Source organism: Diadema setosum, chromosome 17 (genome assembly GCF_964275005.1).
Source record: "Diadema setosum chromosome 17, eeDiaSeto1, whole genome shotgun sequence".
In the NCBI taxonomy this organism is placed as follows: domain Eukaryota; kingdom Metazoa; phylum Echinodermata; class Echinoidea; order Diadematoida; family Diadematidae; genus Diadema; species Diadema setosum.
The window spans coordinates 21,808,462-21,821,312 of NC_092701.1; the positions used below are offsets into that span (position 1 = coordinate 21,808,462).

The 12,851-nt window shown below is 38.2% G+C and overlaps 1 protein-coding gene across 1 annotated transcript in view; it reads left to right on the forward strand.

The window, feature by feature from the left end:
* The first annotated feature begins 1,610 nt into the window (after positions 1-1,610).
* LOC140240935 (high affinity copper uptake protein 1-like) overlaps positions 1,611-12,851 on the forward strand; it is a 39,067-nt gene continuing 27,826 nt past the window's right edge. The window contains exon 1 of the mRNA XM_072320706.1: positions 1,611-1,711. Coding sequence (XP_072176807.1) covers positions 1,700-1,711 — 12 coding nt within the window. The 5' untranslated portion in view covers positions 1,611-1,699. The remainder of the gene's footprint in view (positions 1,712-12,851) is intronic.

A 12,851-nucleotide genomic window follows, 5' to 3' on the forward strand; every position in this document is an offset into this window, starting at 1 on the left:
CCCCTGCTTTCGAAAGCGATTAGTCAAGTGCTCTTTCATTATGCTAGAAAAGTGAAATCATGTTTGTTTTTTGTTTTTTCTTTATAATGGTTGTCCACACATGATGTCATAAACTCAAACAGTCTCCTCATCCAGCGGTTCCAACACAAGAACTTTTTAAGTTCTTAACTTTTACATCATTTGTCCTATTTTCCTCAAACTTTCACTGAATTTCACGGAATTCATAAAAAAAAAACCAAACACAAAACAAACTTTTCCTCACCTTGTCACTCAGTCATCCAAGCCCACATTCCCCAATTTCCCAAGGTTAGCCTAAACACCTAAAGCGCCATGAGCATCTTTTTTGATGGATTTTTGCGCTGATAGAAGAACGCACTGTCATCATCATTAATATCATCTACACATAATACTTCTCCGCCTCAATAAAGAAAGTGAATGACAAACGAACGGACATAGAACGTCGAATTATCTTGAAGGAAAATCACTGTTTCGAGAAACGTAAGTGAAACATTCACATCCATAACGGGGAAGGTCAATTTTGACGACTAACATTTTAGAATAATACATTCTGTCTGGGTCCTTACTTTTGGATGAAGTGGTGTTTGCAGATCATCAATATCGAAAGATACGGAGTAGCCTTCTAGGTGTGGGTATATTCTTTTAGTCTATCATGCTTTGAAAATAATAGATTCACTGATTCACAGTGAAAACTCAAAGCAGAGCAGATGAATGTGATAACTGTTCATTAAAGGCAAATTTACCATTTGCAGATGAAACAAGAAGTCGGCTTCAGTGCTTCAAATTAATTCTAAAATGTGAGTTAGGGATAGAAACAATCCGTGTAAAAATTTGAATCAGTATTAATCACGTCTAAAATGTTAAGTATTGTTAAATATAAAAATGTGAACAATAGTTTTAATAAAAATGTTTCTAGACTAAACCGTCTACAGTTATGATTTAGTGAGTAAAAATAGTGATGGCGAAATGCAATGTATAGGATGTTTTGTGATAGAACTGACCAACACATAAAATTACTGATATCTCGAACATTTTCTAACTTACTACTCCCAGTAGTAAATAGTACCTCTTACATCGAAACCATTCACACACAGATTGTTGTTTTGAAAAGAAAAAGAAAAATATATAAAAAATGTTTGCCCATGGGGCCCTGAGGTGCCGTGGTTGTCAAGAAAACACCTGTAACCCTGCGTGTCGATCACCGAAGGTCATGCACTCGACTGCAAGTGCATGCACACAAAATCATGCTAACACTACGTGCACGTAATACTAGTATTAGATCATCGTACATGTACGTGCGTACAACCCAAAACCAGAGTCATCGAGTCTGGATCGGGCTCCACAGACCATAAATTAAAGCGAGCACTCCACCAAACTGCCACTTGGGAATATACAAGTACCAAAAATTCGTCGTATCGCGGATACGGGATCGAAAAGATCAACGAGCCGAGCGATCGCGAACGAATGAGAAACGAGCGCCTGCGATTATTACAGTAGAAGAATACTACTGAGCTAGTAGCTGTAGCTGTAGCTACCAAGAGACCGGCGAACGGGCAATACCTCTGCTTTTGCTTGAAATATCCATTGGACTTCCGACGACATCACCAAGAGACCGGCGAACGGGCAATACCTCTGCTTTTGCTTGAAATATCCATTGGACTTCCGACGACATCACCCAAAAATGGACATGAATGTAAGTTTATGACTTAAATTACCTCTTGAATAGTGGTTTTCATAGATGCACAGTGAAGTTATGTGCATCTACTCAGTAAAAATGCGTACACTTTCAACCTTTCGTAACTCCACCGCTGTTGACCGGATTATTCAGTCCCACACCCTAATATTCATGCTTGCCACTGGTAAAGTGCGACTGCCTGCCCTGCGGCTGGCTGGCTGGCCTTGCCCTTTTGCCAAGTTCTTGTCTTGTATTGTCTTGTCTTGTCAGTACTGCACCAACCGCTGCAGCTGGGCTATAAACGTGCAGTCCCTCATGCATACAGTTGCAGCACTTTAAAATCTCATTTTGGACAAACGAGATTTAAAGGTGTCCATATTGGTTGCAGATTTTATTTCAGCTGGCAGTGTGTTCCAAATCGGGATTGTCCTTGGATAAAGTGAATGATGATAACAATCTTTGTTGGTCTGGATAGTGTTGTAATTCAAGGGTTGATTTAACCTGGTTGCTAATCCACTTCTGGCATTCCTTTTAAGATGATTTATGTTTGACGGGATTAAACAGTGAGTTTCTTTGTAGATCAGTGAAAGCCTGGCAATTGTGCATCGTCTTTGAAGAGAGTCCCACTTTAGATCTTGGAGCATGTCAGTAACGCTGCTGGTTTTCCTGAAATCGTTGGTGACAAATCTAGCAGATCTTCTTTGGACTTTCTCTAAGTTGATGATGTGGGTGACTTGTGACTTCTTACTTGGGCCTAGCCTAGCGCCTCGCGCCTAGCCCCTCCTCTCGCGTATCGATTCTATTGACTGTGACCGACAGTGATGTGTCTTTCAAGAAAACAAAAACAAAACCAAATTTTGAATATAGGCCTAGCTGCTGTGAAATTAGGACCCCACGATTCATGTACTAAACTAGACACTGTAAGATTCTATCTATGCCAGAATGTTTCAGGCTTCAACTTCATTCAATTCAGTTCAGCAGCATGATCACTGGAACATACATAATGTATGACAAGCAAAAATATTTGCATGCTTTGATTTTCACACTACTCACTAGTAGTACCTCTAGATTCTGGTTGTGCTATGCGAGCTATGCATGAAAATTTCAACACGGAAAATTTCCACTTATACTGTACAGTAATTTAGGTTCTACCTGTCTTAATTTACACCGACCACCGTATTTGCAGCAGCCAGCTACAGTGTAGCAGCTTGGAGTCTCTAGAGTCAGTAGGCCTAACCGCACCAGTGACCCCAACATGTAGGCCCTACTGGTTAACAGCGCCCCGCGCTGGGGTTACAGAGTCAGTAGAGAATCTCTGCAATTGAGTAAAACGTCCAAAGATGTATTGAATATGAATGTTGGTAAGTGGCAGTGAACAACCATGTTCTTCTCTGCCATATTATTACTGTTTTCTGGAGGGCAGATATCAGAATGAGATGCTTTTTTCATTTCCTCGATCACAAACTTGTACTTGGCTAGAACTTTTCCTCTTCGAACCTCTTTTTCTTCTTCCTCTTCTTGAGTTTGCCTCCTTCAGTTTGATTCTTGCAAACTTTTCTTTTTGTGCAATGTGATTTTTTTTAAAGAAGTTTTTGAAAGTCAACCTTACCTGTTACATTGTATCATGCAAAAAACCATGAATTACAGTGTACATGTCCACAGCATGGTGGTAGCACTCTTCCCAAGGGTTTCTAAAAGTGCCCAAGTCTTTTAACTCTTTATGTGCCACGTTCGCACGTCCAGCTCAGTCGACGGCGTGCCAACTTCGCATATTCTGCTCAACAAACAAATCCGCCAAAACCGATCGATAAATCGCTAATCCCGCGGTACAATCAAAGCGTTTCTCATGCTTTTGTTCCTCTCACATACGGCTTGCATTGTATGTGGTGATTGACTATCAAGCGGTGTTCCCAACTAGATTTGCGTGTACATTCTAAGTTTCTGTCACTATTTTATGTGCAAAAGTCATGCCTTTACAGTTATGTAGCAACTGGTTATTCAAAAGGGGAAAAAATGAAAATAGAATTGTTATACATTGTACATGCTTGTATATAAAGAATCAAAGTTTGACATTCCTCTTTAACTTTGCTCACTATTACGTCCAGCTTAACAGAAATTTGTAGAAGTTATACAAATTGGAAAAACAGAATTCTTTCTCAAAACATGACTACCTTCGTGTCTCAGAATAACGTGGCACACAGGGGGTTTTCACCATGGCACATAAAGAGTTAAAGGTGCATAGTCCCGTTAGTGTAGAGGGCGCTCTTGATGATATTGCCGATCACCGTTAGCAGTGATACGAAGATTGTCGAAGTTGAGCTGTCATCAAGAGTAAAGTGCGTAGGTGTTGCTAAGTAACGTTGCCTTTGTTGTCTTCATTGTGCATCACGCAGTCTGTAGTAATGCCAGGGTGCGTGCATATGTGCTTCTTATTATGACATCACGGAAGAAGTTTGCTAAAGCTGTCATCCCCCTCAGCCGAATCATGAGCCGAACTGTGATCGGACCTCTGACTACAGTGGATCGGACTTCTTTGGACTCAGGGAAGTGGGTCACAGCGTAAGCGCTAAAGAGGAATCGATAGCGTAGGTCTCTATAGGAAACTTGCGCCCACGTACGCGTTTGACTAAACCACCGGGACCATGTGCCTTTAAGTGTGGGTTGATTAGTCATGTGTACTATACCATTGCATAATTTGTAGCCAGAAAAATGGACATGTTGCTTTATAGATGAAGCATTTGATAAAGGAGAACTATCTATATGGAATGAAGTTGACCACATAAAAGATTACTTGCAAATGCTAAGTTTTAATAGGACTCAAACTTTCCATAAAATGTGAAGTACTAATATAACCAGGTTGTTGGTGTTTTGTGTTTTGAACACCATGGTGGATTATCATCAAGTTAGATCATCCAGCAACTGATTGCATACAAATTTGTACACCACTTTAACATATCTCAGTGGTTGTGCATATCACTTGATGTTTGCTACTTGATGAGATTTACTGTATACGCTATATATTTCGCGTGGGTTTTATTTTCACGAATTTCGCGAGTCGGGAGCTATTCGCGAAATTAACAACACGCGAAAATATTACCTTCCAAAATGAATCCCTTGCCTTGATGATACGAACATTTCAGTACTAGTATACCATGTCACGGCTTACCGAACAGACCATACTGGCTAAGCTTGTTTACGTACATTGTAGCACGTCCACGTCTAACTACTAGTATACACAGCCCAGTCGCTGTAAGTAGCATTCGCACAAACAGCGTCTGGGTGTGGTCGGGCTAGTCCACGTCTACTTACGAGTACTGAAGTATTGAGTACTCGTACCCCTCGTACCACTCATCAGAAATCTAGCGCGATGGACTTAACATTTCAAAAATGTTGAATTCTAACTTACTAGTTCGCAGAGTTTGGTAAGTTTTTTTCATGCAGTGTATAACTAGTATCATTCTTATTTGCGAGTAAGTTGAAAATTCACACTTTCTTTGCCACTTCATATTTTCTCTGGTCCCTCAATCGCAATTTAACCACTCGCAAAAATGTGTGACAGCGGTAATTCGCGAAAATTTATGTATGCGAAAATTATAGCGTATACAGTAACCCCTTCAGCCCTTATTGTGTCAGCTCTCAGTGACCACTATACTGGGAAGGTGGCAAGTCAAGATGCTTGAATTCATGAGCATCATGAATTTCAATTGATTTATGGTGCAACTGAACAAAAATTTACAGTAAAACTTGAATGAATGCTTGTAAGAATTAAGCTCAAGGCAACTATAGAATGTTGGAGCCCTCAGGAGGGTTTATAGTTTTGAAGATTGATGGAGAAACCTCCTAGGAATCGATTCAATTACGTATATTACAACATTTTGAGGAATTGATGTGATGCATGGGTTGTTGTACAATCCTCTCATCCAAACAACAACAAAACCAAGTATAGAAGTAGTGAATGTATTCGAAGATAGGCACATTTTGATTTTTCAAGTTTTGACTATAGGCAAGCTATACTCATGGTGTTACATACTGTATAGATAGTGTCATCTCAAAATGCATTGTAGTTGTCTTGGTCTTGTGCTCGTGATATACAAGTAGCTTGTAGGAAGTTTTAATATTGTTGAATTTTGAGTCTGCAATTTGCTTATGAATGTCCTACCCTACTTTGCCAGCCCCCACAAGCATTTAGAATGAATGAAAGAAACAAAGAAAGGTTTACTCTGAACAAACATGTATGTTAACTGAACTTCAAGAACGAGCACTTCTTGTTACACATGCTGATGTTACCAATATAGATGTTCAAAGTTGAACTGACCAGAAATATCTGATCTGAAGTTTGATGAGCTACATTGCTGAAATGCTACCAAAGAGGATGTACATGTATTAGCTAAATAGGCATTATTTGGGTTAGAATCCATTTATTTAAAGTCCGTACAGATTGCAAATAAACATTTTCATGAAGATGTACAATGCGTACATATCCGAGCAATGTCTCAATATTACTTGCAGTCAAATCAAAGTCTAAGTTGTTCAGATTTGGCATTCATAGTCATCATAGCGTCTTGTATAGGCTCAAGCTTCATCCTGGAAATTTTGAAAAGATATGCCCATTTGGCATGGACATGTGATCATGTTTGAACTGAAGATGATATTTTTTTAATAGAAATGTCCCTTTCTCCTTGTGTAATCTCTGCTAATCACTGCACTGCAAAAACAACAAAAGTTGGTGGCCTAAAGTTCATGCAATTATGATGCATGTTTTACTCGTTGAGTCCCTGCGTTGCTCTGTTTTATGGTGGGTTTCGTCATGCAGAGTGCATAAGTGTTTGCTTATCCTCGTCCCTCACAGGTTTTGATAAGATATAATTATCAATCTCCAGACAACACTAATCACATGAACAAGATGGACAAGCATGGCACAATCTAGGATCTTTAAGAGCAAAGCAAGATGTTACTCTACAAATTGTGCATCACCCAATTAGCAATTTACTCAATACTTCTTTTTTTTTTTTTTATCTACCACTGTGAAAAACTCACTCTGATATCATGATATAGAAGCTGTTTACATTTGTGTATATGAGTATACCATTTATATCACCCACTTTGTTGGCTGGAAAGCAAAAAATCTGCAAATCAAGGCTTGTACAGTAAGTGGGACATTGATTCGATTATATATTTGCATACAATGTAGCTACCACAAAGTTAAGAGGTGATCCTGTAGCAGGGGATTTTTTTTTTCTTAATTCTGAACAAAGTTGCAACTTTGAATCAGCATTTTAGTGCCTAGAATAATAAAAAGGCCATTTGGAATTTAATGGAATTAATAATGATAGGAGTCTGAATACATTATTTTTACTGTTACTATATATTACTAAATTAATCAAAAAGAGTGTCATGGTTGCCCTTTGATCCATAGGATTTGAAAATGTAGGTCTTTGCTTTATATCTGAACAAAAGTTCAAGTTTTGATCAACATTATATTGCTTAATATGAAAACAACAACAATAACAACAACAACATCACTTTCAATGGATGGGATTCACAGGACTCTGAGTACCCATACATACATCTTTGGAGCTTAACCATATTAATAAAGGCTGGTGGTTTAGGCTGCCCTTACTTACAATGTAAATCCATGAGATACTTGTACAAGAAAATTGGTCTATGGTGCCACACCTCCTGATGTGTTTGGTAGATCATTTAACTGCATTTTGGAGTATAATACCATGGAGCTAGCTCTATGATAGTACTAACTAGTCTCCACTGCTGTTGGGGTGCTCACTGTAACCTTTTGACTGCTCTCCTGGTAGGCCCATTACATTCTTGCCATGTACTAGAGTGAAAGGTCAAAGGTCACCTGAGGTCAGGAGCAGCACAGGTTGGGAGTTGGAAAATCCAGAGAGAAGATGTAATGAATCTACCCTAAATACCATGAGGAATTGTATGCGTGTATGTACAGTAGATCTGCAAAATGCATGTTGTCATGGATGACTCAAAATTTTTCCTCCCCTTTCTTTCTCTCCTCCTCCTCCTCCTTTGTATAAACATTGTACCTGGTAGTAATCTATAGATGATGTAGCTTCTATCATTATGGGTTTGATGATCAAATGCCAGTTTACAGTTTTACAGTTTAATACTGAAGTATAATGAGTAAGACTGTCGAAATTGTTATTAAATGAAGATTTATTTTATGTCATGGAGCATGTAGAATGCAGATCTCCACAGAGCATGAGGTTTTTATCTCCCGATGCATACAGTGTACAAACACAACCACGGAGTTGCAGAGAAGACAGTGCCATGGACAAGATAATGATTTGGGTATTGGTATTTGGGACTATTTCATTGTCAGGGAAATTGCTTTTCCTCAATGAAATATAAAGTATATTCTAGTCTCAGTAATAAACGATGGTGATCATTAGTCCAGGAAGGAATTTCTGGCAAACTCGTATTTCATATCAAGAAACAGCTTACCGTTTTTAATACTGTGGAGAATTGGTCAAAGAAATTTGTGTTTTTAATGTGATCATATTTTGTTTAGATGTTAGAGTAGTGTAGTACCGGAATGCACTCATGCCATTATTTAGCAGACCTAAATCTGATGAAAGTATATCCTCAAATTACCATTTAAATTGTGAGGTCATGCTTGTACAATTAGTAAATGTTGATTGCATTTCCAAATTCTACAAGTACATATTGAAATGTGACCCAGACCATACACAACATTTGTAACACATGCCAATCTGTACCATTAAAGGGACTGTACAGTACTGGTTGAGGTAGGGATTCATGTTTTGAACATTCCTAAGTGAGATAATGAAAAGCCTCTTATGAAATATGAAAGAGCATGTAATTTTAAGAAGGATTCAACGTTTATTTGATGAAAATTGGTTTTCAAATGGCTGAGATATCCAAAAAAGTGCTAATAATAAAAGGCGACATGCCCCAACTTTATTAGAGTCTCTTTGTTTCACCTTGTTTTTGGATATCTCAGCCATTTCAAAACCGATTTTGATCGAATAAACTTTTGATACCCCTTAGAACTGCATGCTCTTTGACATCTCATAGAGTGGTTTCTGAATATCTCACAAAACGTTAAAAGCTAAATCTTCACCTCGACCAGAACTGTACACACCCTTTAACATCCTCATAGAAATGAGGAACTATTGCATTATATTGAAGTACAATGTATCTCTGTATCACATAAACATTTCGATCTTGATATTAATTTTGTATTATTTTGTTTTTTGTTCATAGGGTCTTCCTGCAGTAAATTATTCCCACATCCACTCTATGCATACAGCTGTACTGTATGTTCCATTCAGTGACTGTATTTTTGTTCTGTGCAAATAAACATGTAGTCTGGCAGTGATTGATACTATCTGTGATATCAAAACTTCCCTCTTCAAACAAAACCTCATTTGAGGCATGTGTTGTATAAACATAACAAACATATGAGAAAAAACAAACAAACGGGATATTTGTGGAAAACTATTCCTCATATCCTCCTGAAACTGGGACCTGCGGTATTATTGGTTAATAGTCTTTAGGGGAAAAATTCTTATCTGAGGTGATTTGCATGCGGATGGAAAATAAGGGCTGGCACTTCAGAGTTCCAAAGACAAACACATAGTTCACTAGGTGTTTCCTATATACATTGCCAGCTCATGCTGTATCTGTGTTAGTGTTATATACCAGGCTAGTGCATAAACTTCAATACAAGTATTGTACATGCATGACATATCGCAGTACTGAGATTGAATAGTTGGATGCCTATTCTTATTTACTACACATAAAATTTGTAGGACCCAGGAGGGTTGAGAGAATGGAGTCACAACTGTCTTATTTCCTTTGCTAGATGTTCGTTGCTAGATGTTCGTCGCTCTAAAATATTTGAAGCATTAGCCAAACTGGATTTGCTGTGCAGATGGGAAGACAATTGACTTTAAGTGCCTCCTTGCATAATCATTAGCCATTTTCTAGGGAATATAATGTCTTTGTGATGGTAATTTTACTATTCACCATCCCTACTTATAAAAGATAGGTGATAGACATGGGGATGCATGAATAGAAATTGCTCAACAGCAACCAAAAAAATGGAAAAAAATGAAAATTACTTGACTGGCCATGACCGGGCACTAATCTGATATATCTATCAATAAAGAATTACACTTGATGATTATTCCATATCAGTTTTATATGTGGGAATCAAGTGGAAAAGTGATAAAACTGGCTTCCAAGGATGGCACAGTTTTAAACACTTTCACATGATACAGCACTGATTTACACTTTTGCACAAATTTCTGGATGGGATTTACTTTTGTTTCATATACTTTATCATTAAGTGAGATTTCATCACATTTAATAAATAAACAAGTAAAATATAGCCAACATTATGTTGACATTCAAAATGAATCTTCAGATTGCTCAGCAAGACGGTGGCATAGAACATCGATCTTCAAAGGCACAAATGCACCTGTGAAATTCTTTCGTACATCAATAGAAAACTGACAACTGTTTGAGTTATTACAGCCAGTTGGAACTCCATGGTAGGACTAAGTGGGCAATGTCAGGTCATTTGGAGCTGTGATTCCAAGTCTTGACAAGACGGGTGGAAGTGATACTGCCCAAATCTGTGACCTCACAGGGTGCTGTTAAAGAACTTTCTTTATCAGTGATTGATACTATCTGTGATATCAAAACTTCCCTCTTCAAACAAAACCTCATTTGAGGCATGTGTTGTATAAACATAACAAACATTTGAGAAAAAACAAACAAACTGGATATTCGTGGAAAACTATTACTCATATCCTCCTGAAACTGGGACCTGCGGTATTATGATAGGCTGCAACAGCCATTTTGGTTAATAGTCTTTAGGGGGAAAATTCTTATCTGAGGTGATTTGCATGCGGATGGAAAATAAGGGCTGGCACTTCAGAGTTCCAAAGACAAACACATAGTTCACTAGGTGTTTCCTATATACATTGCCAGCTCATGCTGTATCTGTGTTAGTGTTATATACCAGGCTAGTGCATAAACTTCAATACAAGTATTGTACATGCATGACATATCGCAGTACTGAGATTGAATAGTTGGATGCCTATTCTTATTTACTACACATAAAATTTGTAGGACCCAGGAGGGTTGAGAGAATGGAGTCACAACTGTCTTATTTCCTTTGCTAGATGTTCGTTGCTAGATGTTCGTCGCTCTAAAATATTTGAAGCATTAGCCAAACTGGATTTGCTGTGCAGATGGGAAGACAATTGACTTTAAGTGCCTCCTTGCATAATCATTAGCCATTTTCTAGGGAATATAATGTCTTTGTGATGGTAATTCTACTATTCACCATCCCTAAAATAAGTGATAGACATGGGGATGCATGAATAGAAATTGCTCAACAGCAACCAAAAAAATGGAAAAAATGAAAATTACTCGACTGGGCATGTCCGGGCACTAATCTGATAAAATATCTATCAATAAAGAATTACACTTGATGATTATTCTATATCAGTTTTATATGTGGGAATCAAGTGGAAAAGTCATAAAACTGGCTTCCAAGGATGGCACAGTTTTAAACACTTTCACATGATACAGGACTGATTTACACTTTTGCACAAATTTCTGGATGGGATTTACTTTTGTTTCATATACTTTATCATTAAGTGAGATTTCATCACATTTAATAAATAAACAAGTAAAATATAGCTAACATTATGTTAACATTCAAAATGAATCTTCAGATTGCTCAGCAAGACGGTGGCATAGAACATCGATCTTCAAAGGCACAAATGCACCTGTGAAATTCTTTTGTACATTAATAGAAAACTGACAACTGTTTGAGTTATCACAGCCAGTTGGAACTCCAACTCTTAAACCTCCTTGGTAGGACCAAGTGGGCAATATCAGATCATTTGGAGCCGTGATTCCAAGTCTTGACAAGACGGGTGGAAGTGATACTGCCCAAATCTGTGACCTCACAGGGTGCTGTTAAAGAACTTTCTTGCCCCCCCCCCCCCCCCTCATTCCGGGGCAACTTAAGTTTGCGGATTGGCAAGTAATACGAAATGGGGATTGCCTCTTAAAAAGATGGGGCCCTTGACCAAATGCTCATTTGGGATAGAGACAAAACTGTCTTTTATAATGCCCAACTATTTTATGCGTCAACGCAGAAAATGCATCTAGGAGAAGAAATTTTTAAGGTGGTATCTCTTTTCACAAGGTGATTTGGCTTTTACATTGAGGCATTTGGAATGTGACAAGTAATGCTTATACTCATTATTTTCCATTTTATTACTTGGGGTATAAAACTAAACTTCTGTGTTACCTCCCCAACTTTAGATGTCTTGATGCCTTCTATAAGAAGTTGATGAGAAAGCAGACTAGAGTTTTGTTCTTTCGAAGTGTAGGTACAAGCAGAGAGGTCAAGTGTAGCTGTATCACACAGTGTTGACAATGGTTGTCTTTGACAATGGCGTCTAGTTACAATTTTTTACATCAGGGCAAATTTGGTTATCTCAAGCAGTTAGATTTTAACATATCACAATGTCTCAACTCGAGTTGACTTTTGTGACTTTTGCCCTACATATTATACACAAGCTATAAAAAATCTGTACTGCAGTGCTGAACTGACATGATACGGTATGTCTCTGAGTATATGCTACACCTCGACGTTCTCCAGAGATTCAGACAGGCCATACACTGTGGCCCGAATTCACGAAGGTAGTACAAATGAAACTGTGGTTTTAACCATGGAGTGCCAAGTGTCGCATGGAATATTTCGTTACGAAATCAGTCATTTCGTCGATGAAATGATTATTTTTGTAACGAAATGACATTTTGCAGCTAAATGAACATTTCGTCCACGAAATGATAATTTCGTTAAAGAGACGTTTATTTTGTCAAAGAAATGACCAATTTCATAACGAAATATTCCCTGCGGCACTTGGCTCTCCATGGTTTTTGTCCATGGTGTAAACCATGGTTTCATTTGTACCACCTTGGTAAATTCGGGCCTGTATGTTTGATGATGACTTCACACTGGTCATGAGGTCATAGCTAATCATGAAGAGCTGATTTGTAGCCCTTTGTGTACTTTGAGTGCCGAGTACCACAGAAAACCCTGTAGAGTTGTACACATTGTCCAAAGTGCCTGGCACAC